At 35.5% G+C, this 27,823-nt stretch overlaps 2 protein-coding genes and 1 pseudogene across 2 annotated transcripts; 2 read left to right on the top strand and 1 right to left on the bottom strand.

The window, feature by feature from the left end:
* Window positions 1-2,033: 2,033 nt before the first annotated feature.
* Window positions 2,034-8,523, top strand: LOC142547003 (uncharacterized). The gene is made up of 5 exons (XM_075655030.1): window positions 2,034-3,129; window positions 3,223-3,953; window positions 4,025-4,114; window positions 7,119-7,880; window positions 7,997-8,523. Exons 1-5 carry the CDS (start codon window positions 3,045-3,047, stop codon window positions 8,027-8,029), a joined length of 1,701 nt encoding a protein of 566 aa, XP_075511145.1. The 5' UTR covers window positions 2,034-3,044; the 3' UTR covers window positions 8,030-8,523.
* Window positions 8,524-10,254: 1,731 nt separating this feature from the next.
* On the top strand, window positions 10,255-18,301 carry LOC142544173 (uncharacterized; annotated as a pseudogene).
* On the bottom strand, window positions 18,114-22,197 carry LOC142547002 (uncharacterized). The gene is made up of 5 exons (XM_075655029.1): window positions 21,721-22,197; window positions 19,645-19,769; window positions 19,221-19,535; window positions 18,949-19,118; window positions 18,114-18,770 (listed from the first exon to the last, which is right to left on the bottom strand). Exons 1-5 carry the CDS (start codon window positions 22,057-22,059, stop codon window positions 18,379-18,381), a joined length of 1,341 nt encoding a protein of 446 aa, XP_075511144.1. The 5' UTR covers window positions 22,060-22,197; the 3' UTR covers window positions 18,114-18,378.
* Between the last annotated feature and the right edge of the window lie 5,626 nt (window positions 22,198-27,823).

Genomic DNA, 27,823 nt, shown 5'->3' with positions numbered 1-27,823 from the left:
ATATTTCAACTTCAAAAAATATATGCAATGAAATAAAATTACTGACAATAAAATGCAAAAATATAGCACACAATAAAACATTATCATATGGATACATAAAATATTTTATATATTTATTCCACCAGCAAATTGATCATTGTCTGAGAAATCAATCAGAAAATCTCCAGCATCAAAATGAGTTGAATCACTCAAAGGTTCACTTTGTTAAGTGAAGTTGGTCTCCTTTTCTTTCCCCTTTAATGATTCTTTATAAAGTTTACAAAGATGCTTAGGGGCTCGACAAATACGGGACCAATGTCCTGGAGTACCACATCTGAAACAAGAACTTTCATATCTTTTTGAGTGATTCTCATTAACACTCATATTTTCATGATGTCTTTTCTGTGGATGGTTTGGGACGTTCTTTTGAGATGAGTTATAAAAGTAACTATCTCGATTATTTTCAAAACCACGGCCGCCTCCACGACCACGACCACTTCCACGTCCACATCCACGACCACGACCTCGATTTCGTCCTCGACCAAAATCTTGTTTATAACTTTGATTTTGGTTTCCAGATTTAAATTCATTTTTGCTTACGACATTTACTTCAGGAAATGCCGTTGAACCAGTGGGTCGTGCCTGATGATTTCTCACTAAATTCATTTGTTCGAATCTTTCTTTTAATCCCTTCCACAAAGCCATGGGATGCCAACGCAAAAATATCATGGCTTTTGTCTTTTCTTGGGATGTCGATATGCCATTTTCTTTTATGGTCTCATTTAGACCCAATGACTCAAGATACATTTATACATCGAGAGTCCATGGCATATAATTTTTTTCCGTGATATCAAGAGCAATGAATTCGAGTTTTGCCAAGTTTGACATGGTGGTACTAAAAAAAATTACGATGCATTTTATTAGTTAATGAATATTGCAATACAAAGTAATGGATAAACAACAAGTACAAGTATTTGTAAAAATAAAGAAAACACACGAGGAGGATATTCTCCGATAAATAAAAGACTCGTGAGTATGATAACCAAAATAATTAAAAATAACCTTGAGAAAGCCATCTTCTTTTTTCTTCGAAAAAATTGATGATGAATAATTTTTAGAGAAGAAGAGAAAGTTGGAGTGATGGAATGTGTTTGTGAGATCATATTTATAGGGCAAAAAATAGCCGTTGTTTACCATTTATGACCGTTGGGGTACAAAAAAAATAAAGGTATGTATATGTATAATTTTATGATAATAATATGATATATATAATATTAGACATGTTTAAATAATTATGTATATCATATCATAATATTATAATGAGTGTCATAATTTATTTTGTTTAAAACCTTATAGGCTTTTATACTTGTCGTATCCCTTACCGGGAGTGTGGGATGTCGTCTTAACATCCTCCCAGGATTTATAACAAGTTTATGAAAAATTTATTTTTATTATTTCTAATAATAACATTATATTGTATATTAAATAAATACACAATAAATAAATAACAGTAAAATAAATATAATTATTTTTGTTACCTTTTTCTTCTGTTTGGAGCTTGGAAAAGTATGTAGGACTTTTAGAGCTTCGTGCTGATAACGTGTTGTGAAAAAGTAAAAATTTATGGTAAAAAGTAAAAATCTCAAACTCTCAAAATTTACCAAACTACACACTTTATAATATTTTTCTCTCTACTCAATTGTGTTTTTCTTCACAAATGAGAGATCTATTTATAGGAAATCTTTACAAATAATTCAAAAATAAAATACATCATTACCTACATCATCACACACTAATTTTCAATATTTACAACTCTTATTTTCAACATTCAAATATTCAACATTCAAATATTCAATACTCACATTTTAAATATATTTTTCAACAGTATTCATATTTATTATAATAAATAATATTTTTGACATTTTTTTTAATGAACGAATCGAATAAAAGATGTTCATTTTTCAATTTTTTTTTTCTTTTCTGATGACAAATAGTATATAGTATACCAAATAAAAAAGGGAGACCGAGGTTACCTATAAAAAAGGAATGATTTTCTTGGCAGGACAATATCACACACCAGTCCTCCTCAATACACCCAAAATCGCAATTCCTAATCCTTTTCCTCTCAAACACACGCGATAAATTCCCTTCTCGATCCCATTTCCCACTGACAGTGCCGCAGTTAAATCAGGAAATATAACGCTCCCGGCTTTTCTCTCGGCGAAATTCGGCAACTATAGTTTTGAGGCTCATACAACACCACAACTCAAGGCGGCGAGTGCGAGGAACTAGGGCTACTTTTCCTCGGTTTGAGAATACAAATTAGTTCTCTTGATGTCGTCCGGAAATTGGGGTTAAGATTATTTTTTAATCGTTAATATATCTATACGGATAGTTTCCGACTTCTTGGTGAATTTTCTGTGTTGACAGACTGTTCAGACCCTTTGGTTTTTCTGGGTTCCTCGATTTTTGTTCTGTTAATTTGGATGGGTTTTAAAGGTAGTTTGATCATATCTGCAAGATTTATGGATATGTATCGTTTTTGAAGAATTGCCGCTTTATGGCTGTTTATGCGTGAAGTTAGGCAAGTTTCTTCAGGGGATTCTCATTTTGGTCGCAGCTAAGGTTTTTGTTTAATTTTTTGCTTGCCCATGTTGAAAATGAGGGTTTTGTATTGATAGGTGAGGAAAATTCTAATTTGTCCATGTATCGGGTAGAGACCGTATTTGTGCACTTTGCGGGGTAAATGGTAATAGAAGTATGAAAACCACCCTGTAACCCTGTATGTGACGACTTAGATTCTTTGATCAGAACGCTTGTTTGTTGACATAGATCATAGTGACTAGGGAGTTCTCGTGTAGACAAGTGGGATTTATGTATTGAGGATTTTGGATTAGCATATAAGGTTGACTAATTTTGGAACAGACGTTCAAATTTTTTTGGGCGTGGAGGCGTGGAGATTATGTAACATTGGCATGAGGCAGTGTAAACGGTCATTAATTCTAAAAAGACAAATCGATATTTTTTCATTTTTTCTTAATGTGTGATAATGTTCGGCACTAGTTATGGAAAGAAGTGAGCCTGCTTTAGTACCAGAATGGTTGAAAAATACTGGAAATCTGACCAGTGGAAACACTACATCTAATTCAGGTAATTTTGTTTTTAAAAATTAAACTTCTCATATTTGATCTAGATTTTTTTTATCTGGCTCAGCTTCTAACTAATGCTTTTTGTTGTCTTAAGGCGATCACACTGCTATAAAGTTTGCGAGAAATAAATCATTTGTTAATGGTAATGGTCATGATTTGGGACGAACGTCTAATTCTTCACATTTCCACCGGAGTTCCAACAGTAACAGCTCTGGCCAACTGAGGTCTTATAATAGTTTTGGTAGAAATCAACGAGACAAGGACTGGGATAAGGATACATATGATTCTCCTGGCAAAGAAAAGCCGTCTCTGGGCGACCGCCAATACCAGGATTTCTCAGCCTTGTCAGTTAAATTTGAAAGGGATGGGTTTAGGCGTTCCCAGTCGATGAGTTCTGGGAAACATGGAGACACGTGGCATAAGAAAGTACCAAACGACGTGAGGAACTCTTGTGGGAATACTAATAACGGTGTGCTTACTAAGGGTGCTCCTGTTGGTACTGAGAAAATAGCCACTTTTGAGAGAGATTTTCCTTTTCTAGGAGCGGAGGAAAGATCATTAACACCTGAGGTCGGAAGAGTCCCATCTCCTGGATTAAGTACAGCCATTCAGAGCTTACCCATTTCTTCTGCAACTATACGTGGTGATAAATGGACATCGGCATTAGCAGAGGTTCCTATGTCAGTTGGAAGTAATGGAACCAGCCTGACGTCAGTTCAACAAGCTTCTGCAAGTCCGGTATCTTTATCCTCGGGCTCATGCACCACCCTCAACATGGCGGAAGCTGTGGCTCAGGGTCCCCACCGTTCTCAGAGTACTTCCCAGGTTAGTTTTTTCTTGTGTTATGGTTGACAATGTATAACTTGTGCCCATGCTCAATGTTCCTTCTTCTGTAGATATCTGTTGGAACTCAGAGACTTGAAGAACTGGCAATTAAACAATCTAGGCAACTAATTCCTGTGACACCTTCAATACCCAAAATCGCGGTAAGAGTGAAATCTTCCTTCTGAATTTATTAAACCATCCTTTTGGCTTGTTATTTTCCAAAATTTACTTTTAAGTTTTCTGTTTTCTTGCCAGTTTTTATTGAAGACTTACCCCTCTTTTATCAGATTGATAATTACGGAAAAGAACAGAGCTTTATTTGGTGGTTAAATTGAAACTGACTTCCTTTTGGGACCCGTGGACTTATTTTTGTTTTAATAAGGTTCCCAAGTTTGATCTGATTGGTGAATCAGACAAAAATTTGGAAAAGTATTCAAACATCTTTATATGATGTATTCTGGAAAATTTTCATAAGTTTAACTTTTAAGTGCTCATAATAGTATAGACTGAGTCAAATATTTGGTAAGTTTGGGGAATTCCTGCATTTAGATGTCGGGCAATAAATTAATTTGGTGCATTTATATAGCATTACCTTTTCTCTTAAATTTGAGCATTGTAGTCTAGCTATATTCATTGTGTAATGTATATAGTATTACTTTTTCTCTTAAATTTGAGCATTAGCTATATTCATTGTGTAATGCAATAGAGAATGATGATTAGGGATTGTAATGTTTATTATATTTGTTACGTTGCAAGTTCTTTGCTTTAAGCTATTGTATAGTGTTTTTGCTGGTTAGAGGGCGTACGAACTAGGATAATTTGAACATTAATATTTGTTGTAGGCTTGATTTTCGATAAAATAAGAATATGTGGAGCATAGTTATTTGGGGCGCACTAAAACGCTAGGGTGCCTTGGGGCTGAGGCGCAAGACGCGAGGCAAAGCGAACGCTTTATCGAAGTAAAACGCATCTGACATAAATTTTAAAATTCAACATATATAAAGTAATTTATATTATTTAAATTAAATATTTTTCACAAAGATAACAAACCATACAAATAAAAATCCATTAATAGATAATATAACATAAATCATAAAAAAAAACAAACTTTAATCATTTAAAATTCATTAGTAAGTCATAAAGTTGTCATAGTATATTAAGAAAAAAAAAACTTAAAAATTCTAAATCATCAAATTTATCACCCTCCTCCTCAAATGTATTGTCGTCGTCATCATCATCATCTCCAGAAGTTGAAGCTCCAGAGATTGGAACGTTCGGCAGTAGAGACGCGCAGACGCAGAAAGAATTTGAGCGAGGCCGCAAGGGAGATGAAACATATGCATGCATATTGCAGGGCTTTTTTAAACTAAACAGGGACAATCTTTTTTATTGGGCGGGCTTTAAAATTTGTGGACTTGAATTATTTTATATTATATACGTGCTTATGTGCGCCACAAGCGCACAGGCGCCTGCCTTTCAGCAGCACCGTGCCTGGGCAGAGGTCACCTAAGGCGTGCGCCTATTTAAAGTGTTGCGCGACATGTGTCAGGCGCAGCCAGGCGCTCGCCTTTTATAACTATGATGTAGAGTTATTCATCAAGAGCATATAGCATTTGTCAGATGGACATTTTAGAAAAACCTATAAGTACACAAAGCAAGCTATAGAAGTGCATATTGTGTAGGAATCAGAGAGAGGATAGGTATCCTTGCTCTTATATAAAGTTGAAGGCAAAAGGGAAATATGCACCGGTCAGAAATTTTTTTACCAAAAGTTGAGGGCAATGGTTAATGATTGAAGAACAATGAAGAGCACAAGAGAGATCGTCAAAGAGACAAATGCCTCTATTCACTTCAACTTAAAGGATAATAGAAACACAATTCAATTCCTCATGCAAATGAAATTTTTCACTTTTTTTATCCAGCTGACAAATTCATCAGCCCCGTTTTGGCGATGTATATGGATATGGGGATATATTGTAGTAACATCTCAAAATTAATGAAACTCTCTGGGGGAGAGTTTTAAAGCATGTTTATTTCCATTCTTGATCTTCAGATCTTTTCCCTTTTGCATTTTTCATGGATCATGGTTTTTTATTTTATGTACGTATGTGCATGTGTCTTCCGTTTGATTTAAACACTGCTGATTATGTCCACTTTTTCTTGTTTAATTATCTTCTTTATGATGGCTATCACATTCTCATGTCTTTCATGCGCTTCAAAGAGTAATCTATCAAATTTGGAAAAATTAATAGCATTTAAGTGGGATCATATTTTTTCCCAAAGTGTGAGCATTTAGTAGGCTCAATTGTACGCAGCTTAATTGTTCTGAGCTAAGTAATCACAGATGATGTTAAGTGTGCATTTTGCTTGTATTGGCAAGATAGTCCACTCCTGTAGAAATAGTGATCAACTTAGGCTAAACATGGTGATAAATTTATTTCTTTGTTATCTAGCTTGTCTTGTATTTGAACTTGGTGAATATATGTTGTTCATACTGCTTGAAATAGTATACGAGGACTAATGGATCTGCTCTGTTTTGTTCTAGTATTAAATTTAAAAAATACTTGGTACAAATTACTTTGGATAATCTTTTTGTGGGTTTATAAATTAGAAATCGCTTCTCTTTTGTTCTCAATTTTCCTCTATTTAAGGTAACACTTTGTTGACTGATGATGTTAAATAGGAGGTTTCAACTGTCATCTCTGATGCCATGAAAGAGATACTAGGCCAGGTTTTAAGCGTTGTTTGGTCTAGCATTTAAGATGCTTTAGTTACCATATTTATAGGATTTGGTATCAATTTCTCTCTTCTTCTTCAGATGACGATGCCAGAGCCAGAAGGGCTTTATGTAGAAGGTTTAGAAAATGTGTTCGCTCTTTAAAACCTTATATTATACTAGAGATCAATTTGGAAGTGGGGACGCCAAATTTTCTGCTTTTGTACTTGAGAGCATATGCTACTCAGCAAACAACATGAGTGCACCAATTATTAGTAGAGCATTCCCCGGTATTCAATGTTAGTCACCAAATAATGGAAGTTATGTTATCTAGTGGGTGTTGATTTTTGGAGCTTGTTAGTGCACTGAATAACTTCCTAGAAGTTTGTCATCACTAAGTTGAAGATTGCATCACGAATATTTGTTAATCGTTCAGAGCTTTGATCTAGGTTTCGGCGTCAGAGAGACATAAAAATAAGGCGGCGGGCCAACAGCAGTATCCTGTTTCATCTTCACTTCCTTCTAGTAACTCTCCACGAACTGGGCCTATGAAGGATGATTTTTCAAAGGCATCTAATGTGGGAAAACTCCATGTTCTGAAACCAGTGAGAGAAAGGAATGGCGTCACTCCTATTGTTAAGGAAAACGCAAGCCCGACCAGTGGCGGCAAAGCAGCAAGTTCTACACTGTTTGCTACTTTATCAGGTTCTGCATCTGCAGTGACTAGGAGCCCACCAAACAATCCAGTCACTCCTAGTACTGATCGTAAGCCTGTGTTGACTGTGCTGGAGAAATTACCCACCTCACAAGCTCGAAGCCGAAAAGATTTTTTCAATCTTATGAAAATGAAATCTATGACAAACTCCTTTTCTGTTGCTGATTCTCCAACAACAAACTCCTCATCTGTCCTGGATACTTGCACTGCTGTCTCACCTTCAGCTTCAGATAAGCTCGTTCCAACAGGTGTTATTACTGCTCCCTGTACTCCTCTGGCTGGTGATACCCCATTAAACTTAAGCATTGGCACCAACAGTCATTTGTGTCGGGAGATGGATGAATTAACTTGCAACGGCGATGCCTGTGACAACCCTGATCCTTTGGTGCCGGAGGAAGAGGCTGCTTTTCTACGTTCTTTGGGATGGGAGGAAAATTCTGATGAGGGTGGTCTTACTGAAGAGGAAATCAATTCATTCTACAAGGACGTAACGAAGGTGCCTGATCCTCGTTGCAATTAAATACGACTCATAGTTTGTACGAATCATTTTACAGTACTTTGTTAATATTTTAAATTTCCACTGAAATAACTGTTCTATGTCTTGTTATGCAGCACATCAATTCAAAACCGGCCCCGAGTTACTAAGGGCACAGCCAAAATTCCTATCCCCATTTGACTCACAAGTTGGTGGCTTTAGTGGAATTTCTTCGGAGCACGAAGCTTGAATATTGATTCATTCTGGGATTCGCCCAACTTTCTTGACCATGGAGAGAACTTTTTTTCGACTTCCTGTTACTCTGGTCGTAACTTAGTGCTGTTAGTTGATAATACATGAGAAGTCTTTTTTGGCGTTTCATGGAGTAGGAATAACCAATGGTCCAGTTTCGAGTCGATGGCTTTTGATGACTGTTGCCTCTCTTCGAGTTTATGCGAAGGAGAGATAGTCGAACTAGGTTTTTGTGAAGTGGGTAGAAAACTTTGCTTCTGTGCAATGTTCCAGCTGGTTTGCTCAACATTTCATGGCTTTTTTTGTTGACTGGAGATCTTTCAAACAAATTGTTTATGGCTCGGCTCTTTGAACAATTAATTAAAGGTAACGAAAAAAAGAATAAGAAATCGCTCTATTTATTTTGGTTTCATTGTTGTTTTCTGTTTTTGCCGTGTGATCATCAATTAATCTTAAGCTTATGATCTCAATGTCCCAATGTTCTGAATAGGCGACAAGGTTTATCCTCCTCCGGATAATTTCCTCGTAATTCTTTAGATTATAACAAGATACAATATCAGTCAACTTATTACACAAATATATCTGGATCGAGATATGTCAAATTAAATGATTTTGATTTCCATAGATTTCAAACTTTTCCCTTACATTTCAAGTTTTGTTTTTATCTGGTACTGATATTTCACATATGTGATGCACATATTGTACTTTAGTTCGATATATTATATATATATATATATATTTAGTTTGATATATTATTTATCCATTTGGTTTGTTATATATATATAACATTAAAAATTGAGATATTTAAGAGTAGGTCTTTTATGAGACGGTGTCACGAATCTTTATCTGTGAGACGAGTTAATCCTACTGATATTCATAAGAAAAAGTAATATTCTTAGCATAAAAAGTAATATTTTTTCATGGATGACCCAAATAAAAGATCTGTCTCACAAAATACGACCGTGAGACCGTCTCACACAAGTATTTGCCGATATGTCTAATGTGGATTTTGGGTGATTGGTTTTGTGAGTAATATATTCAAAAATATATTTTGGAAATTGTGTGTTGGGTAATGAAAATATTTATGTTATATACATATATTTAAATTGAGATATTTAATCAAGATTGTATCGAGAAATATTTATGTTATATACATATTCAATGAGAATTATTAAATTTTGTTTTGAAAATTTTTCGACGTCAAAGAAATTTAATTAACGCTTACTCGGGTAACATTTAATAACCCTCTACACATTTTTCAAAATACAAATGTTTTATGGATGATATCAGCTTTACTTTTGCAATAAAATTTTGGGTGATAAAATATAATATATCTATATTTGACATATTTCCTCTTATATATAGATTCTTTTTGACAAGATTATACCTTGTATTAATTAGAATAATTGTTGTGACGTTTTTTTATGACACTTGAATATGTAGTTGCTGCTAATTTTCGGTATGAACTAGATAAAACTTCAAACTAACGTAATAGTCTACAAATCACGTTAGTTAGTTAAATTACATTGGGTAAATTTTATGTGACAAGATCGTTCCAGAAAGTATTGATAGGACACTCAATCAACTCGGACATACATTTTAATGTTGCACTTGTACTTTTAGAACTAATATAAAAGTTGACATTTTAATTATTTTAGTGTGCATTTATTTTGTGGGCTATTATTAGATAGAATAATTATTATAACAAGAATATTCGAAACTCTTTTTTAGCATAAAAAATTAAATTATTTAAAAAAATTAAATTTGATTTTCAATATTTTCAAATTTAATTTCTATTTTTTTCAATGATATAGAAAAAAGCAGTTACAATTACGCAAAATATACCCGTCCTTATCAATAGCACTGAGTGAGTAGCATTTCCATCGGAATGTCTGGAGGACACGTGGACCAACGGTGTTGAGCAAACAGATTGTATACCTCGTTGATCTTGTATACACGTGTCAAAATCTCCACATAGCGCGAGTAAACTATAAACAAATATAATTTATTTGCCATGGAAAGAAAGAAGAAAAGGCGAAGAATCTGGTTCAGTGTTCTGGCTGGCTGCCTGAGGCGAAGTCTCTTATGTTAGTGGTGAATTTTCTGGTGATCTTTTGTTGTCAGCTTTTATGTTTCTTTAGAAATGGGTTTTCTTGTAGTTTTGAGGTTTCGATCGTTGGATTCATTTTATGTTTGATTACTGAGAGATTGAAATAAATATTGAAGTGAGCAAAATGGGGATTTTTTTGGGATAAGGGTGGGTGATTATCCTTCCATTTCAGGTGAGGGATGCAAAAGCCCTGGCTGTGAATTGACTACTATTTCCAGTAACGCTAGAGATTGGTCTGCTGTTATATATGCTGGTCAGGGAAAGAAACAAAGGTTCTTTCGACTCTGAGTAAACAAGAAACATGAAGTTGGAACAAGGTTCATTGTCTTCCCCACCAACGGTGCATTCCCATCTTCATCTGACAGTAGCTCAATAAAAGAAGTATCAAGTTTTCCTTCTGAAAGCACCAGGGAATTTGGGTTCAAGACTCATAGTACAGACCCCAAAGGTGGAGAGAACTGTGAGGAGAAAGATATCATTTTTAGTGATGAGAGCAATGCAGCTGATACCTACACTTTTAGTGATGATCTTGGTGACATAACTCCAACAAGCAACGATATAGATTTCTTTGAGAACTTAAAGGATAAAGATCCTGGTGATTTTTTATATGATGGTTGGCCTGAAACAGGAAACTTTGATGATGTTGACAGGATGTTTAGGTATGTTCGGAATTATCTGTTCTTTTAGAATATATGATAGAAGTATCATTCTCATATCATTCTCATCATATATGTAATATTAAACCATGACTTCTGGTTTTGCAGGAGCTCTGATTCAACGTTTGGACTTGGGGCTAATAAGGAAGATGAGTTGAACTGGTCGTCAGTTGTTGACGCATAAATAAAATAACCAGTTGTTGACTTTCGGCCTATGATTCATCTGCCCGTTTGAGTAACCTCCACCTCTCGAAGTTAATTTTTCTAAAATTTAAATCTTACAAGGGTTGGGCTTGAAGTATCGAAGAATTCTATATGTTGCTTCATGTGCATTCCAATTGGATAATTTTAAATATGCTCAGAAGACTTGCTGTAAGTTCAACATAGGGTCGAGTGTTAATTAAGGTTTGGTTGTCTTCTCCTATACCCAACTTGATCAAAAAATCCACAGGAGTCTCCACCAGTTTGCACCGGAGCATACATGTCTCCTTAAGCGTTTCTTGTACATATAGACACCACGACCACAGTGCTTTGCCCTTGCAAATATTGAACTATCTTGGATTGTTGACATCAATCGTGCTTGATAATCTGTAGTTGGATTTGAGAACTAAGCTATGCATAAGGGATAGTTTGTATCGTTTGGCTCAGAGTGCTGAGCGGAGGCATAACCATGCAAACCTAGATGATGCTTGTGGAGATGAGAAAGAGGCTAGTGGAGTGTTCGTGACTGATCAAGTCAATGAGTACGTCATGCCTGTCCTTGTTAATAAATCCTTATTTTGTTGCAAAATTTGAGTAAGAGGTGATGTTATCCACTTGTCTTTACCAATGTGAATCAATACTGCTCCTTACATTTCATTGGAGTCAGGAAGCAGAAGACATATTCATCCTGCTGAACTATGTTTTACCGGTCAGCTCCTTTTGTCCATCTTCAAATTCTTGTACTTTTTCTAAAATTTTAACTTCACTTCCAAATTTATTAGATCGACTCCTCCACCCCTGTGAGTAAATTTCTGAGTCTGTCTTCACCCTTCTCCAGTAATATATTTATTTTCTCTTTCAACTTTTATTTTTAGGCATACTGGAAGCATGGACATGGAGATACGAATCCCATTGGCCGCTCAACTACTCACTTACTCTTTCACAGGCCCACAGACACATATTCAGTGCCTGCTAATGATTCCTTGCCATTCAGATCACCAAGAATGGTAAGCTTTTCATGCTTTCTAGCTCATAATCCAAGCTATCCCAGGATTATTGATGTCATTATGTCGGCTAACCGTGTCACGAGCCTGTCGGCTAACCATGTCACAATCAGGCTAACGGTTCTGTCACTACAACAAAAATGGTTGATAACCTGGTTTGTGGCTAGGAATATTCTGCTGAGATAGATAAAGGAGGCTCTAATCGATGACAATAAATGTTTGAGAAATTGAGTCAAATTTAGTTCTTAGATGACAACTAAATCGTTGTTATTAACGTCTTGTAGTAGGATTTTCTGGAGTGGGCGTTTAAGTGGCTGTGGCTTCATGCCAAGTATCTTTCCAAAGGGTAGGAGATGAATAATTTCTCATCCAGCCAATTGGAAAATACATTTAGTTGGGCCTAGTAGGACTTCATCATATTTCTCTACGCAGTCATCTGCGTGCTTGCATTTTTCAATCCTGTTATTCCCCTCTGTTATCACCCTTCTCTCGTTACTCTTAATGTTTTATTTATTCAGATTGAGAAGCCTTTAAAGAGATATGGCGGCAGGCTTGAGCACAATGAGACATATTGTGGATCATGTTATGGTGCAGAAACGGTATTTATGTATATTTGTTTTATTGTTTAACCAACCATAAAAGTTGCTGACAGATCCTTCTAGTCAATTACCATTGTTTTTGCCATAATTAAACCGTATAATTCAACTACATTTAATCGAGAAAGCAACTGAAAAACTTTTACCTTGTGTTTAATCTCTCTATAAAAATTAAAACCAAGACTAAGCATACTTTGAGAAAGGTTTCTTGCAAAATTTGAAAACAGAGGAAGTAGGCTCTCGCGCACTCGTCAGAGAGTTTCTTCATTGAATCCATCTTATGTTAAAATAAGGTTATATCCTGCTAGCTCTTTCTCTGCATCACTATCTCTAGCTTGTACTCACTCTCTTTTTTTTTATCAGAAACATAATTATATATAATTTAGAATGTTCGAAATACAATAGAAGCGGATGAGTGATCCGCGAAACGCAAAAACAACAAAGATAAGACAATCTTCAAAGCATTACAAACTTCCAATCCCTAACAATATCTGAAATCGAAAGATGCTGAAATTCTTTAACCCTTGTGATTGTAGTCGCCACTCTGAACTTAATGAGCTCCCATACTACGCTGATGTCTGCTTGTGTGTCGTTAAAGATTCTGTTGTTTCTCTCTAGCCATATGCTCCAAAATAAGAAATGAATCATAACATACCATAGAATGCCAGCTCTGTTCCCCGTAGAGAGACCTGGATTGATGATGAACATGTCTCTAGCCCTCTGTGGAAACACCCATTGAAATCTGAGCTCTTGTATAACCATTGTCCACAAACGGCGTGAGTACGAACAGTGTAATAGTAAATGATCCTGAGTCTCTTCATTGCCTTGGCATAACGTGCACCAATGAGGGCATAAAACACACGCTGGCCATCTTCTTTGCACTGAATCCGCTGTAGGTAATTTACCCAACGCCACAGTCCACGAGAACATTTGAACCTTTTGTGGGACAGGAACTTTCCAAATATGATCGTTAGCAGGAAAAGTAGGGAAGTTTTGGATAGGGAAGAAGGAATCGTAAAAAGATTTGACCGAAAACAAACCCGAAGACTCCCCCAACCAAACCCTGTAATCCTCCACGCCTAACTGAACCCTGACCGTATCTAACACACCCGCAAGAATAACAAACTCTTCCAACTCTAAGTCATTAGACGAGAAACTGTCACCATTGATGAATATTTGATGATAATAATCTAAATTTTAGTGAAGGTTGATGGTCCTTGATCTTTGTTGGGTCTACTTCAATCCACTCAGCATTATTGATAGCGAACTTTCCGTCCTCACTTGTTGATTCCGGGTTTGTTTGTTTTTTGTGTTTGGGTGTGGTTGAGTGTGTGTATTTTTGTTTCTGATTTATTAGCAATAGCATTTAGATATAGATTCTTCTTTTTTAATCTGATGATGAATATAACTGGAGTATGCTGTGGTGGGTAAGGTTACTGATAAAAAGTCTTTATGGTTGGCTGATTTTATTGCGTGATGTTCCGTGTCTTCCGTCAACCATTAACACAAAATGATTTATTGGTAATTCCTTCAAAAATATATTTTACAGTCAGATGAGTGTTGTAATTCATGTGAAGAAGTTCGTGAAGCATACCGAAAGAAAGGATGGGGTATAACAAACACAGATTTGGTTTATCAGGTTGGGGAACACAAGAAATTCTGTTGTTTTCTGTTATATACCTTATTTGCATTATAAAAATTGATTGTTAAAAAGTTAATTCTTTCACCTTCTAAAGCCTCCTGTATGCATTGATTACAAATGATCTTGGTTATCCTGATGATTTTTTCATTGGCGTCTACTTGTGTATATCACAATTTACAAATAGCCTAACTGCATGTAAGTGCCTTCACTGGTGTCCGAATCAATTCTCAGGATAAATTTAGAGAACGCTCACATGTGATTTTATTTTTGAAACCTTCTTGAAAATTATATAAAACACAACTTTTTCACATGCACTCTTGTCCATTCCTTTGTTTGCACTCATTTGATGTCCTTTTCCTTGACATGACGTAATTTTTGCATATAGTGCAGACGGGAGGGTTTTGTTCAGAAAGTACAAGAAGAACAGGGTGAAGGATGCGGTATACATGGGCCTCTGGAGGTTGACAAAGTGGCTGAAAAAATTCACTTTTCCCCTGGAAAAAGCTTTCATATACCAGGCTTTTCAATTTCCTCAATTTACCAACTGAAAATTATGATGTAAGGAACACCTATAAACCAGAGTTCAACCATTGAGCTTTGTGGTTGGTGGCCTTAGTCATATATATTGAATTGCTTTTATATGCATGTTTCAAATTAAAGTTTCCTAATCAATTTACTGACTTTTGTAGTATTCCATGCAGATGAGCCACATGATTAACAAGTTGACCTTCGGAGATTCTATTCCTGGAATTGTCAATCCACTGGATGGGTAGGTCTTTCTACATACTCACATGCACACTTTTTAAACTACCATCTAATTGACTTAATGAGGGAAGGATAGATAACCATAACAAAGTTGATAGTTTCTTGTGAACAATATTGTGGAAATCGCTAATTCTTCTTCGTGTTGATCGTATTATATTTTTATGCTTACTACTATGTGCTCTATTTACGTTCTTGTGTTGCCTCCACCCTTTTTGGCTGTGTTCTTAATGTAAAGCAAGCGAGCAAAGTGCACTTATCACTACTCCCCCAGCGTAAACTACAAAAAACCTCCAGAGATACAGATGGATAGAAATTTTATTTTATTTGTTTGCTTGTCACTTTTATTAAATTATTCTTAAAATTTACAGGTTTCAGTGGATGCAAGAAATCCCTAATGGAATGTATCAGTATTTTGTCAAGGTCAGTTCCTACAAAAGCCCTCCCCATCTCATCCCCCTACCCAACTCACATTATTAATTAGGTTAATAAACAAGTCAAAGAGTAGCGTATTGCAATGCCTATGGACCACTCTATAATGATTGGACGGTACCTTCAATGTTATTGTTAAGCTTAAGAAAGAGTGCTTGGGTTAGGTTGTCCTGGGATATGTTTGGGATATAAGAACAGACTATGGGGTGGAATTAGAGTTCTAATTACGTAAATTGGTAGGAGATGTTTAGAATGTAAAGTTTATTACACTATGTTGTCCACTGTTGTAGAAGACGTGGAATATCATGTTTGTGTATTTGGTGAACTTTGCAGGTGGTTCCAACCATATACACCAGTTTTAGAGGCCATAAAATTCAGTCAAATCAGGTACTCAAACCCTTAAGATTATGAAACTCATTCAAATTTTATATCTGTATTTTCAGATGGTAACACAGTGCTTGTATTTTTACAGTTCTCAGTAACTGAAAATTCCAAAAGTTCTGAAGTAGACAACCTCAGATCTCTTCCTGGAGTTTTCTTTTATGATCCTTCTCCCATAAAGGTGAGCTTGGTGGCTTCAGGATATGAAGTCAATTAGATATCTAGGCATGATTTTAGTTAGGCAGTTATGACATCTATTGTCATTTTTCCTCTGGATAAACCGTTGCACATACCACGACAGGTCATGCATTGTTATACATTCTAAGGGTCTTTCATTGTTTTATTTCATGTTGCTCAGTAAATTAACTAGATCAATAAATAGAGAGATGATATAAATATCCTAATCTGTAGGATAATTTTTCAGAGAAAATCAAGGCCCATTAAGGTTACATACGACTCACTATAAACACATTAATTGCAGGTTACTTTCACAGAGGAGGAGCATACACCATTCTTGCACTTCCTGACACATATCTGTGACATAGTGGGAAGTCTTTACTATTGCTTATTACTTGGTTTTCTTCTCCACTTTGCTATCATATTAAATTTTGAAGTACTGTATCATTTGTAAATGCTCAGTACTTATGTGCTACCTCATATTAGATAAAACCGGGATCCTGTCTGGTACATGTACTTTCTTCTTAATTGTCATCCACAAATGTAGATGGAACCCCTTTTCACTTTTGGCCTCGACAGACATTTGACATATCAAAAACAGGTTAGAACCTTGAATCACGACTTCTTGAATATTTGACATTTACAGCAAAAAGTTCTTGAAAAATCTGATGAACTTGTAGTTAGAGCACTCTAAGGCCACACTTTACCTGCTTTTTATGGTTGGCTATAAATTTCACCTCCCTGCTATCTTACGTCTCTAGATTCTTGAATTCTATTTGTGAGATATATGGCAACTATTCTGCAGGTATATTCACGGTTGCTGCAATAGTCAACTACTTTGTTTACCATGGGCAGAAGGCATTACGAAAGAAACAGGAAATTGGTAAAGCTTGGATGAATTCTAAACATTAGATTTCATGGAACAAAGACTGAGCAGCTCTAAAGGACAGATATCGCATGCATTCTCATGAACTATTGGATTGCTGAAAACAGTGAACTCCCTGCTGAAGAAAACTGGAGGCAGCTCTTCTGAAATATCAAAGTTAACAATGAGTTTGATGGTGCTGAAAGTAATTTGCCTCCATTTTGATATTTAAATCTCTGTTCTTATTCCTGCAGTCCTGCCATGAAGTCATGCTGTTGATACCGTCATCCTTCATTCTTTCCAAAATATTATTACACAAATAATTTATTGGTGATACATTATTAGTTTTGGGAACATATTATTGGAATCACCATTAAAACTTAAAAAACTGAAGAAAAAAAACGAAAAAAAAAAAAAAAAAAAAACTGGAAGATTGACCAGAAGCACATTACGCGCATCAAAGCAGGTATGAGCAAGGAAGAGCAAATATAGCATTCTTTCAGTGATACAGGCGAGCAAAGTTCGCTGCATATAGTTTTTAATCCTATATTGGATGCTGTTGATAAGAGAGTTATTGATTATTGACTTCACACTTAATTTACACAGCAAATATCATATAATTAATTATATTATTTTCATTATATTTTTTATTATCAATGTTATCTTTATTAATTGAGGCCAAATAATGGTGAGGATCTCATCAACAGTACTCCAGATAGCATAGATGGTCTTATATTCTGCACTTTAAACCATTTGGTTGTGTACTTAGGACTTAAAGACTTGTTTAGAAAAATTCGATGTTTCAGTTCTTAAAAACATCACACAACTTGGCCCCAAAAGAGAAACATTATACATGGAACAATCAACAAGTATATCCTAGGACCTTACAAATCAAGTGTTCTGTGTTGGAAGAGGACTGGTTTTAATTTAGAGTGAAAGGCTAGTTTCCGCTAGTGCAGTAAAATTTCTTATCAAAATGTATTTCTGTAACTTCTTCATTTCGTTCAAATTGTCTCCACGAAATATTCTTCCAGAAATTCTCTCCCCTAAATCTTTTAACAATATGAATGTATTCTTGAACATAGTTATGATCATACAACATTTTTAATTTCCAAAACTAAAATTTTTGAAAAACAATTTTTGCATAAATATTACGCACGTGATACGAACGTAAAATGTGAACAAGGCGATGAGGTGCTCGAGATGGACACCACTCCATTAATTTCATCGTCATTGTTCCACTACATAATGCCACCAAAATTTTTGCTCTTACACAGTTCCTTTCATATATATTCCATGGAAAATCTTCTACTTGAGAGGAGGCATATCATTTCAAGTCAATTCGCAAAAAATGGTCAATGAATGACAGAAATCTATCCTTGTCTACTACCGGTACCAATTATCCTCCAGGAGAAAAAACTCACCTTTTCTGTATGAGCTTCTAACTCTCCTTAGTGATCGAAACTCGAGAAAGCTCCAACTTAATGATCTCAAAATCTTCGTTTTCTAGTTCTTCCCTTGGCAACCACGACAACAAGCATCGGTTGATCCACTCATTTGCATTGCAGAAGGTTGCATTGCTTTTGGAAGATTTAGGCCCCCCGAATTTCATAATCTTTTGTAAATTTGACTCCGATGGATCTTTCAAATAGCTTTTCAGGATGTCCCTGATGGCGTTACACCAGATTGGCTGAGCCACTTTAAGAAAATCGTGTACAACAAATACAGGAAGAGTCGAACTTCCTACATCAGATTCATGCTGCCCACCTCTGCCATGATAGTCAGATCCTCCTAGCTTCAGAAGATCATGTGCCTCGGCCAAGTCACAGTAAACTAAAATCATGAAAATGAAATGTTACAGGAGAATTGGCTCATAGTTGAATTCCCGTCAGAAACCACTTTCCCAAAAAGTTCGAGCGAATTGAACAAGAATGATATTTACACTTATAAATACTATGACAAACTTAGCGGATACAACAAACCACCAAAAAAACAAGAAACTAATAGTTACCAGACAGTTTCCCATCGCTTCTGTAGGCCTCTATTCCATGCAACCCTGCTTCCTTCAGTCTTCTGATTATAAAAGCAGGGTTTTTTAGTGCCCATGGATGTGCTAATACTGCAACACCCCCGGTCTCCTGTATCATCTGCACGGTTTCCTCGGCAACTGGCTCACTTCCCCTGAAACAAATAAAAGCCTGGAGTTGAAAACGGAAGCATGAGCAGGTTCACTAATGAATATCTTTATAAAAAATTAAATTTAAAATATGGAAACACCAGTACGTAGAATAAGCAGGTCCACCATCGTAAAGATATCGGGCAAATGCTTGTTTCAGATTTTCTACATGGCCAGCTTCAAGCATAGCACGTGCCACATGAAGTCTCCCGGGAGCAACGCCTTTTCCAGCAATCTTTGTGACATTCTCCCATTTAACAGGCAGCTTGAGTTTATTCAGCTTAGACACAATGTTTTTTGCACGAAGGAAGCGACCGTCTCTAATACGCCCTAAAAACTTCTCCAATTCCTCGGATCTTGTCGGCCCACAGCTGCTGTAATATGCAAGGATGTGGACAGGCTCTTCTGAACCCAAATCCCCTCTGTTGGTCATCAAAAGGATGGTCAAGAATGTAGATAGAATAATTCTACACGAAAATTTACCAAAAGAATGCATGGCGATTGGTATTGAATCGAAGGCAAGATACCAACTTTGAGTGGAAAATAGTGCTAATTTCAACCCCAGGAATGATTTTGATGTCATATTTACGAGCTGCTTCAACAGCTTCGGGGATCCCAGATAACGTATCATGATCTGTCAAAGCAAGGACTTTCACCTGTTCTTGAGGCATATTTAAAATATTAACCAATTGCGCTTTCAATCATATTATATTGGATTGGATACAAATACGTTAGTTCGTGATAGTATATTATAACTATAACAGAAAAGGAAAAATGATGGTAGAATTTTTCAATCACAGAAATAAATTGAGGACGCCAAGGAGAGCTAATAAAGAATTGTTAATTACATGCAGGAAGATATAGAGAGAATAACTTGTAGAAAGTGCAGCATAATAGCTAGGGATTATCTTCATTAAGTTATGAGCGGAAAACCAATCTCTTGCTGCAATTTTGCAAATGTTATATTTTACTTGATTGTGAATAAATTATGCCCCATATCCAAATAAGTCAGCTGCAGCTCCATGTGATTATACCACAACCAAATATGTGGGTGTTACTGAATATGAAAGGTGTCAGTCGATTTCACAGAAATTAGAGATTAATTCACAATAATGGCTGGTTAAACATGTACGAACCAAATTATTTAAAACTGTATATTTATAGAAGGTCAAGTTGTGTCATTATAAAACCTCCACTCTAAATTGATTGTCCAATACACCAAAAATGTAAAGGTGATGTACTACAACTCCGTTTTCCTGGCCTTCAAAAGACTCTTTCCTTGAACATTGTCACTTACAAGTCACAAGCTACAAATGCATTTCACCCCTTGCAAGGCAGAAAAAGTAAACAAAAAAACTTGCCACAGGAGACACCATGGAATCCAAAAAATCGAATTATCAGACCAAAATCACTAAAATGCACGTGATAAGTTCAGGGACCGGACAGCTGACTGAACTACCATCCTCATTGTGACATCTAGTTTATCATTAAAAAGTATTCCGTCAAGAATTTGTGGCGGATGTTTAGAAAATCATAGTTGATGATTGTTAGACGGTCCAAAAGCATATTTCTACCTCTAGTATCTTAGATTTTCAGAAAGGAACCCCGAAAAAGCAAGAGATGGAGATATTCTGCGAGCCTAATCTTGAACATGTTCACATCCCCATTCATGTTATATTTTTCCCACCTTCCTCGTATTATTCCACAGTCAATAATGCATCGCCCTCACAATTTTTTAATCACTGAACAAAAATTTGTGCATCGTCATCAGGGTTGAACCAGAGAGAAGCAAAAGCAAAAGCAAAACTCAAACTACGCATTATATCATGAGCTGAGATACAACCAAAAGAACTGTTAAGCCGAGTAAAATTAAATGGAATAAGCTTACCTCTCAATTGTTTTAAAGGGAAAATAGAGTCAAATTTGAAATGAAGCTATGACCTACCACATGGAGAAATATCACTCTGTTTTTGTAAAACAGATTCTCAGATGCTAGAATCAATTAAGTCTTGATACATTAAGGATCATAAATCCTTTTTCTCCTTGAAAAAATGGTAACCATACTACACAAATGCGTTTGCTAATTCCAGAAATTCTCAACTATATAGTGAAAACGTTGTACTCTTGTTAACATAATGTCCCGTTTCACACATGAATACAACCGAAACGCCCAGGATCTCGTCATCCATTGATGAAGCCTATCCCTTTATTTTCCGAATTCCATTTCATGCTGAAAGGCGTTTAAAAGTTCACACCCCTTACATGAAAAGGCATCTTCGCATGAGGTTAAGAGATATGTACTTCAAAGCAAGACAAGCATTCAAAAAGCATAATATATTTCACGATGAAACTGAACAAACTCATAAAATAGTCTTTAACCATGGAAACCTCCATGGTCGAGTACGAATCAAATCCAGTATTAATGGAAAAAGATTAAATCTTGAACCGTGAAAACCTCCATAGACTCCAAGACATGAAACCACTACTACTGCAAACAATAACAAACACGAGAAGCAGCAAGTAATAGCACATGCCACAACATATAAAAAACCAAGATAGAGAAAACCCGCCGCTTATTCTAGCCAAAGGAAAAAAAAACAAGCTCACCCCATTTTGATGAGCTCTTTCTACAAGCTTGGTAGGAGACAAATAGCCATCGCTGCATGTGGTGTGACAGTGAAACTCAAAGACAAGTTTCTCCTTGGGTTGGTACCACTGCACCCCAAAATCATCAAGAACAGGATCAACAAAACTCGTGGAATTATTACAACCATTCGATTGGTCCAAGAAAACCCATTCGCTGACTGCTTTATATGCCACAGTTTGTTCAAGGGTCATTTTCCTCTTGGCACCGCCTCTCTTCTTTTTCTTCTTCTTATTCTTATTATTATTATTATTGCTGCTATTAGCCATACACTTTTTCGGGCTTCCTTTATCAGCCATCATAGATTCCTCTTTCAAGCAGAAGATGATGCAAGAAAGCAAGAACTTGAGAAGAAAAATTAAGGGTTGTGTGGGGTTTTGTGAATGCTGAGGCCAAGAGGCAGAGGGGATCTAGGATTCCATCATTCTCTTGGGGTCTAGGGCAGGTGGGTGTGCATAGGCATCTCTGTGTCATGTCCATGGAAAAACTAAAAAACAATAATTTCAGGGCAATATCTAAGGTGTTGTGAAAAAATAAAAATTTATGATAAAAAGTAAAAATCTCAAACTCTCAAAATTTACCAAACTACACATTTTATAATATTTTTCTCTCTACTCAATTGTGATTTTCTTCACAAATGAGAGATCTATTTATAGGAAATCTTTACAAATAATCCAAAAATAAAATAAATCATTATTTACATCATCACACACTAATTTTCAATATTTACAACTCTTATTTTCAACATTCAAATATTCAACATTCAAATATTCAATACACACATTTTAAATATATTTTTCAACACTCCCTCTTGTGATGATGATCATAATGATTGTCTTCATTACGTGTTTTTATACTGCCTCGTTAAAAACCTTACTAGGAAAAACCCATTGGGATAAAAACCATAGCAAGGGAAAATGAGTGCAGTCACGTAAACTCCCCCTCATGTTGACACGACAATTCTTCACAAATTTCGTAGATTGCGCATCCCAATATTATATATATGCTTTCTGAATATTGACGTAGGAAGCGCCTTTGTGAAGAGATCTGATGAATTTTCACTTGATTGAATGTGACGAACATCAATACATTTATTCTTCTCAAGCTTCTTGGTGAATGCGAAGAACTTAGGAGGAATATGTTTAGTTCTGTCGCTTTTTATGTATCCTTCTTTCATTTGAGCAACACATGCAGCATTATCTTCATATAGTATCACAGGCTTCTCGTCGAATGATAATCCGCATGAGATTTGGATATGTTGGGTCATTGATTTTAATCACACACATTCACGACTTGCATCATGTAGTGCAATAATCTCGGCATGATTTGATGAAGTTGTTACAAGCGTTTGTTTCTGTGAACGCCAAGAAATTGCAGTGCCTCCACGAGTAAATACATATCCAGTTTGGGAACGTGCCTTGTGTGGATCAGATAAGTATCCAGCATCAGCATAACCAATTATACTTGGATTAGTATCTTTTGAATATAAAAGTCCCAAGTCTGTCGTTCCTCGTAGATAACGGAATATATGTTTAATTCCGTTCCAGTGTCTCTTTGTTGGATATGTGCTAAATCTTGCCAACAAATTTACGGCAAAAGATATATCGGGCCTCGTACAATTTGTAAGATACATAAGGGCACCGATAGCACTTAGATATGGTACTTCTGGACCAAGAATAGCTTCATCATCTTCACATGGTCGGAATGGATCCTTTTCTATGTTTAATGATCTAACAATCATTGGAGTACTTAAAGGATTTGCTTTATCCATATTAAAACGTTTAAGGATTTTTTCTGTATAATTTGTCTGGTGAACAAACATTCCACATTCTTTTTGTTCAATTTGTAAACCCAGACAATACTTGGTTTTTCCAAGATCCTTCATTTCAAATTCTTCCTTCAAGTATGACACAACTTCTTGAATTTCCTTATTCGTTCCAATGATGTTTAAATCATCAACATATACAGCAATAATTACGCATCCGGATGTTGTTTTCTTAATGAAAACACAAGGGCATATTGAATTATTTACATATCCCTTTTTCATCAAGTGATCACTTAGTCGATTATACCACATTCGACCTGATTGCTTTAACCCATATAATGATCTTTGTAATTTCACAGAATAACATTCTCTGGGTTTTGAACTTTGTGCTTGAGGCACCTTAAATCCTTCAGAGATTTTCATATATATATTACTATCAAGTGATCCATATAAGTAAGCTGTAACAACATCCATAAGACGCATTTCTAAATTTTCAGATACCGCCAAGCTAATCAAATACCGAAACGTAATTGCATCCATCACAGGAGAATACGTTTCTTCATAATCAATTACAGGCCTTTGAGAAAAACCTTGTGCAACAAGTCGAGCTTTATATCTCACTATTTCATTTTTCTCATTTCGCTTTCGAATAAAAACCCATTTGTATCCAACAGGTTTTACACCTTCAGGTGTAAGGACTATAGGTCCAAAAACATTACGTTTATTTAGCGAATCCAATTCAACCTGGATGGCTTCTTTCCATTTTATCCAATCCTGCCGATTTTTACATTCACCAAAAGATTTTGGTTCATGATCTTCATTATCATTTATGATGTCGATTGCCACATTATAAGAAAATATATCATCAATTTCTTCTATATCTTTTCGGTTCCATATTTTTTCAGTATTAATGTAATTGATAGAGATTTCATGATTCTCGTCAGTTTGTGGTTCTGACAGAATATTTTCATCATCATGTGTTTTTTCAGGAACACCATTCTCTATTTTGTGATCATCATGTGTTTCTTCAAGAACATAATTCTTTATTTTGTGATCATCGTGTTTCTCTATAAATTTTTTTTTCGAGGATTTTTATCCTTGGAACCGACTGGCCTTCCATGCTTCAGGCGTTTAATGACATCATGAGTATCTTCAATTTGTTTCTTTGGAATTTCAATTCGAGCAGGGGCATTTGCAGCATGTATATATGATTTAGTTACCCCTTTTGTGTCAGTAAATGCATCTGGTATTTGATTGGCTATTCTTTGCAAGTGTACAATTTGTTGTACATCTTTTTCACATTGTTTTGTTCTTGGATCCAGATGTAACAACGATGATACATGCCATGTAATTTCCTTTTCGGTATGTTTCTGTTCTCCCCCTAACATTGGGAAGATTTCCTCATTAAAATGACAATCAGCAAAACGTGCTGTGAACACGTCTCCTGTCTGAGGTTCAAGATATCGAATGATTGATGGACTATCATAACCGATATAAATTCCAACCTTTCTTTGAGGTCCCATTTTCTTTCGTTGCGGTGGTGCAATAGGCACATACACCATACATCCAAAAATTCTCAGATGAGAAATGTCTGGTTCTTTACCAAATGCAAGCTGCAATGGGGAGTATTTATGATATGCACTTGGTCTGATGGGAATTAATGAAGCAGCGTGTAAAATTGCATGTCCCCATATAGAAATAGAGAGCTTTGTTTTCATAATCATTGGTCTAGCAATCATTTGCAGATGTTTAATCAATGATTCAGCCAATCCATTCTGTGTATGTACATGAGCAACAGGATGCTCAACAATGATTTCCATAGACATACAATAATCATTGAAAGTTTGGGAAGTAAATTCACCAGCATTATCAAGTCTAATTTCTTGATTGTATAATCGGGAAATTGATTCCTCAATTTTATTATTTGAGCAAGTAATCTTGCAAATGCAACATTTCGAGTTGACAATAAACATACATGTGACCATCTGCTGGAGGCATCAATCAATACCATAAAGTATCTGAATGGTCCACATGGTAGATGGATTGGTCCACAAATATCACCCTGAATACGTTCAAGAAACATTGGTGATTCAGTTTGGATTTTGGCTGGTGATGGTCTTATAATAAGTTTTCCAAGAGAACATGCTTTACATTGAAACTTATTATTCTGAAAGATCTTCTGGTCTTTCAGCGGATGGCCATGTGTATTTTCTATAATTCTTCGCATCATTTTTGAACCAGGATGTCTCAATCGGTAATGCCAATTGGTTAATATTGAAGAATTATCAACTACCATGTTTGATTCTATGGGACTTATGTGTGTATAATGCAATCCAGTAGGGAGCATTGGTAGTTTTTCAATCACATATTTCTTTCCTGATTTATATGTGATAAGACACATATATTTCTCATTCCCTTCATTCATTGTTTGAGTATCATACCCATGGGAATATATATCATTAAAACTCAACAAATTTCTTTTCGATTGTGGTGAATATAAAGCATCATTGATAAAAAAATTTTGTACCATTAGGTAACAAAAATTGTGCTTTACCACATTCTTTAATCAAGTCTACAGGACCTGATATTGTATTCACCCTTGTTTTTGTTGGTTTTAGTTCAAAGAAATATCTTTTATCTCGGAGGATAGTGTGCGTTGTACCACTATCGGGTATGCAAACTTCAGCTTTGCTCATAGTATTTTCCATATTTCAACTTCAAAAAATATATGCAATGAAATAAAATTACTGACAATAAAATGCAAAAATATAGCACACAATAAAACATTATCATATGGGTACATAAAATATTTTACATATTTATTCCACCAGCAAATTGATCAATGTCTGAGAAATCAATCAGAAAATCTCCAGCATCAAAATGAGTTGAATCACTCAAAGGTTCACTTTGTTCAGTGAAGTTGGTCTCCTTTTCTTTCCCCTTTAATGATTCTTTATAAAGTTTACAAAGATGCTCAGGGGCTCGACAAATACGGGACCAATGTCCTGGAGTACCACATCTGAAACAAGAACTTTCATATCTTTTTGAGTGATTCTCATTAACACTCATATTTTCATGATGCCTTTTCTGTGGATGGTTTGGGATGTTCGTTTGAGATGAGTTATAAAAGTAACTATCTCAATTATTTTCAAAACCACGGCCGCGTCCACGACCATGACCACGACCACTTCCACGTGCACATCCACGACCACGACCTCGATTTCGTCCTCGACCAAAATCTTGTTTATAACTTTGATTTTGGTTTCCAAATTTAAATTCATTTTTGCTTACGACATTTACTTCAGGAAATGTCGTTGAACCAGTGGGTCGTGCCTGATGATTTCTCACTAAATTCATTTGTTCGAATCTTTCTTTTAATCCCTTCCACAAAGCCATGGGATGCCAACGCAAAAATATCATGGCTTTTGTCTTTTCTTGGGATGTCGATATGCCATTTTCTTTTATGGTCTCATTTAGACCCAATGACTCAAGATGCATTTATACATCGAGAGTCCATGGCATATAATTTTTTTCCGTGATATCAAGAGCAATGAATTCGAGTTTTGCCAAGTTTGACATGGTGGTACTAAAAAAATTACGATGCATTTTATTAGTTAATGAATATTGCAATACAAAGTAATGGATAAACAACAAGTACAAGTATTTGTAAAAATAAAGAAAACACACGAGGAGGATATTCTCCGATAAATAAAAGACTCGTGAGTATGATAACCAAAATAATTAAAAATAACTTTGAGAAAGTCATCTTCTTTTTTCTTCGAAAAATTTGATGAAGAATAATTTTTAGAGAAGAAGAGAAAGTTGGAGTGATTGAATGTGTTTGTGAGATGATATTTATAGGGTAAAAACTAGCCGTTTTGTTACCGTTTATGACCGTTGGTGTACAAAAAATAAATGTATGTATTTGTATAATTTTATGGTAATAATATGGTGAATATAATATTAATCATGTTTAAATAATTATGTATATCATATCACATTATTATAATGAGGTGTCGTAAGTTATTTTGTTTAAAAACCTTATAGGCTTTTATACTTGTCGTATCCCTTACCGGGAGTGTGGGATGTCGTCTTAACATCCTCCCAGGATTTATAACAAGTTTTTGAAAAATTTATTTTTATTATTTCTAATAATAATATTATATTATATATTAAATATATACACAATAAATAAATAACAGTAAAATAAATATTATTACTTTTGTTACCTTTTTCTTCTGTTTGGAGCTTGGAAAAATATGAAGGACTTTTAGAGCTTCGTGCTGATAACGTGTTGTGAA

Source organism: Primulina tabacum, chromosome 5 (assembly GCF_025594145.1).
Source record: "Primulina tabacum isolate GXHZ01 chromosome 5, ASM2559414v2, whole genome shotgun sequence".
Classification (NCBI taxonomy): domain Eukaryota; kingdom Viridiplantae; phylum Streptophyta; class Magnoliopsida; order Lamiales; family Gesneriaceae; genus Primulina; species Primulina tabacum.
The sequence above is the reverse complement of the archived record's forward strand: the minus strand, read 5'-3'. Positions and strand labels throughout refer to the sequence as shown.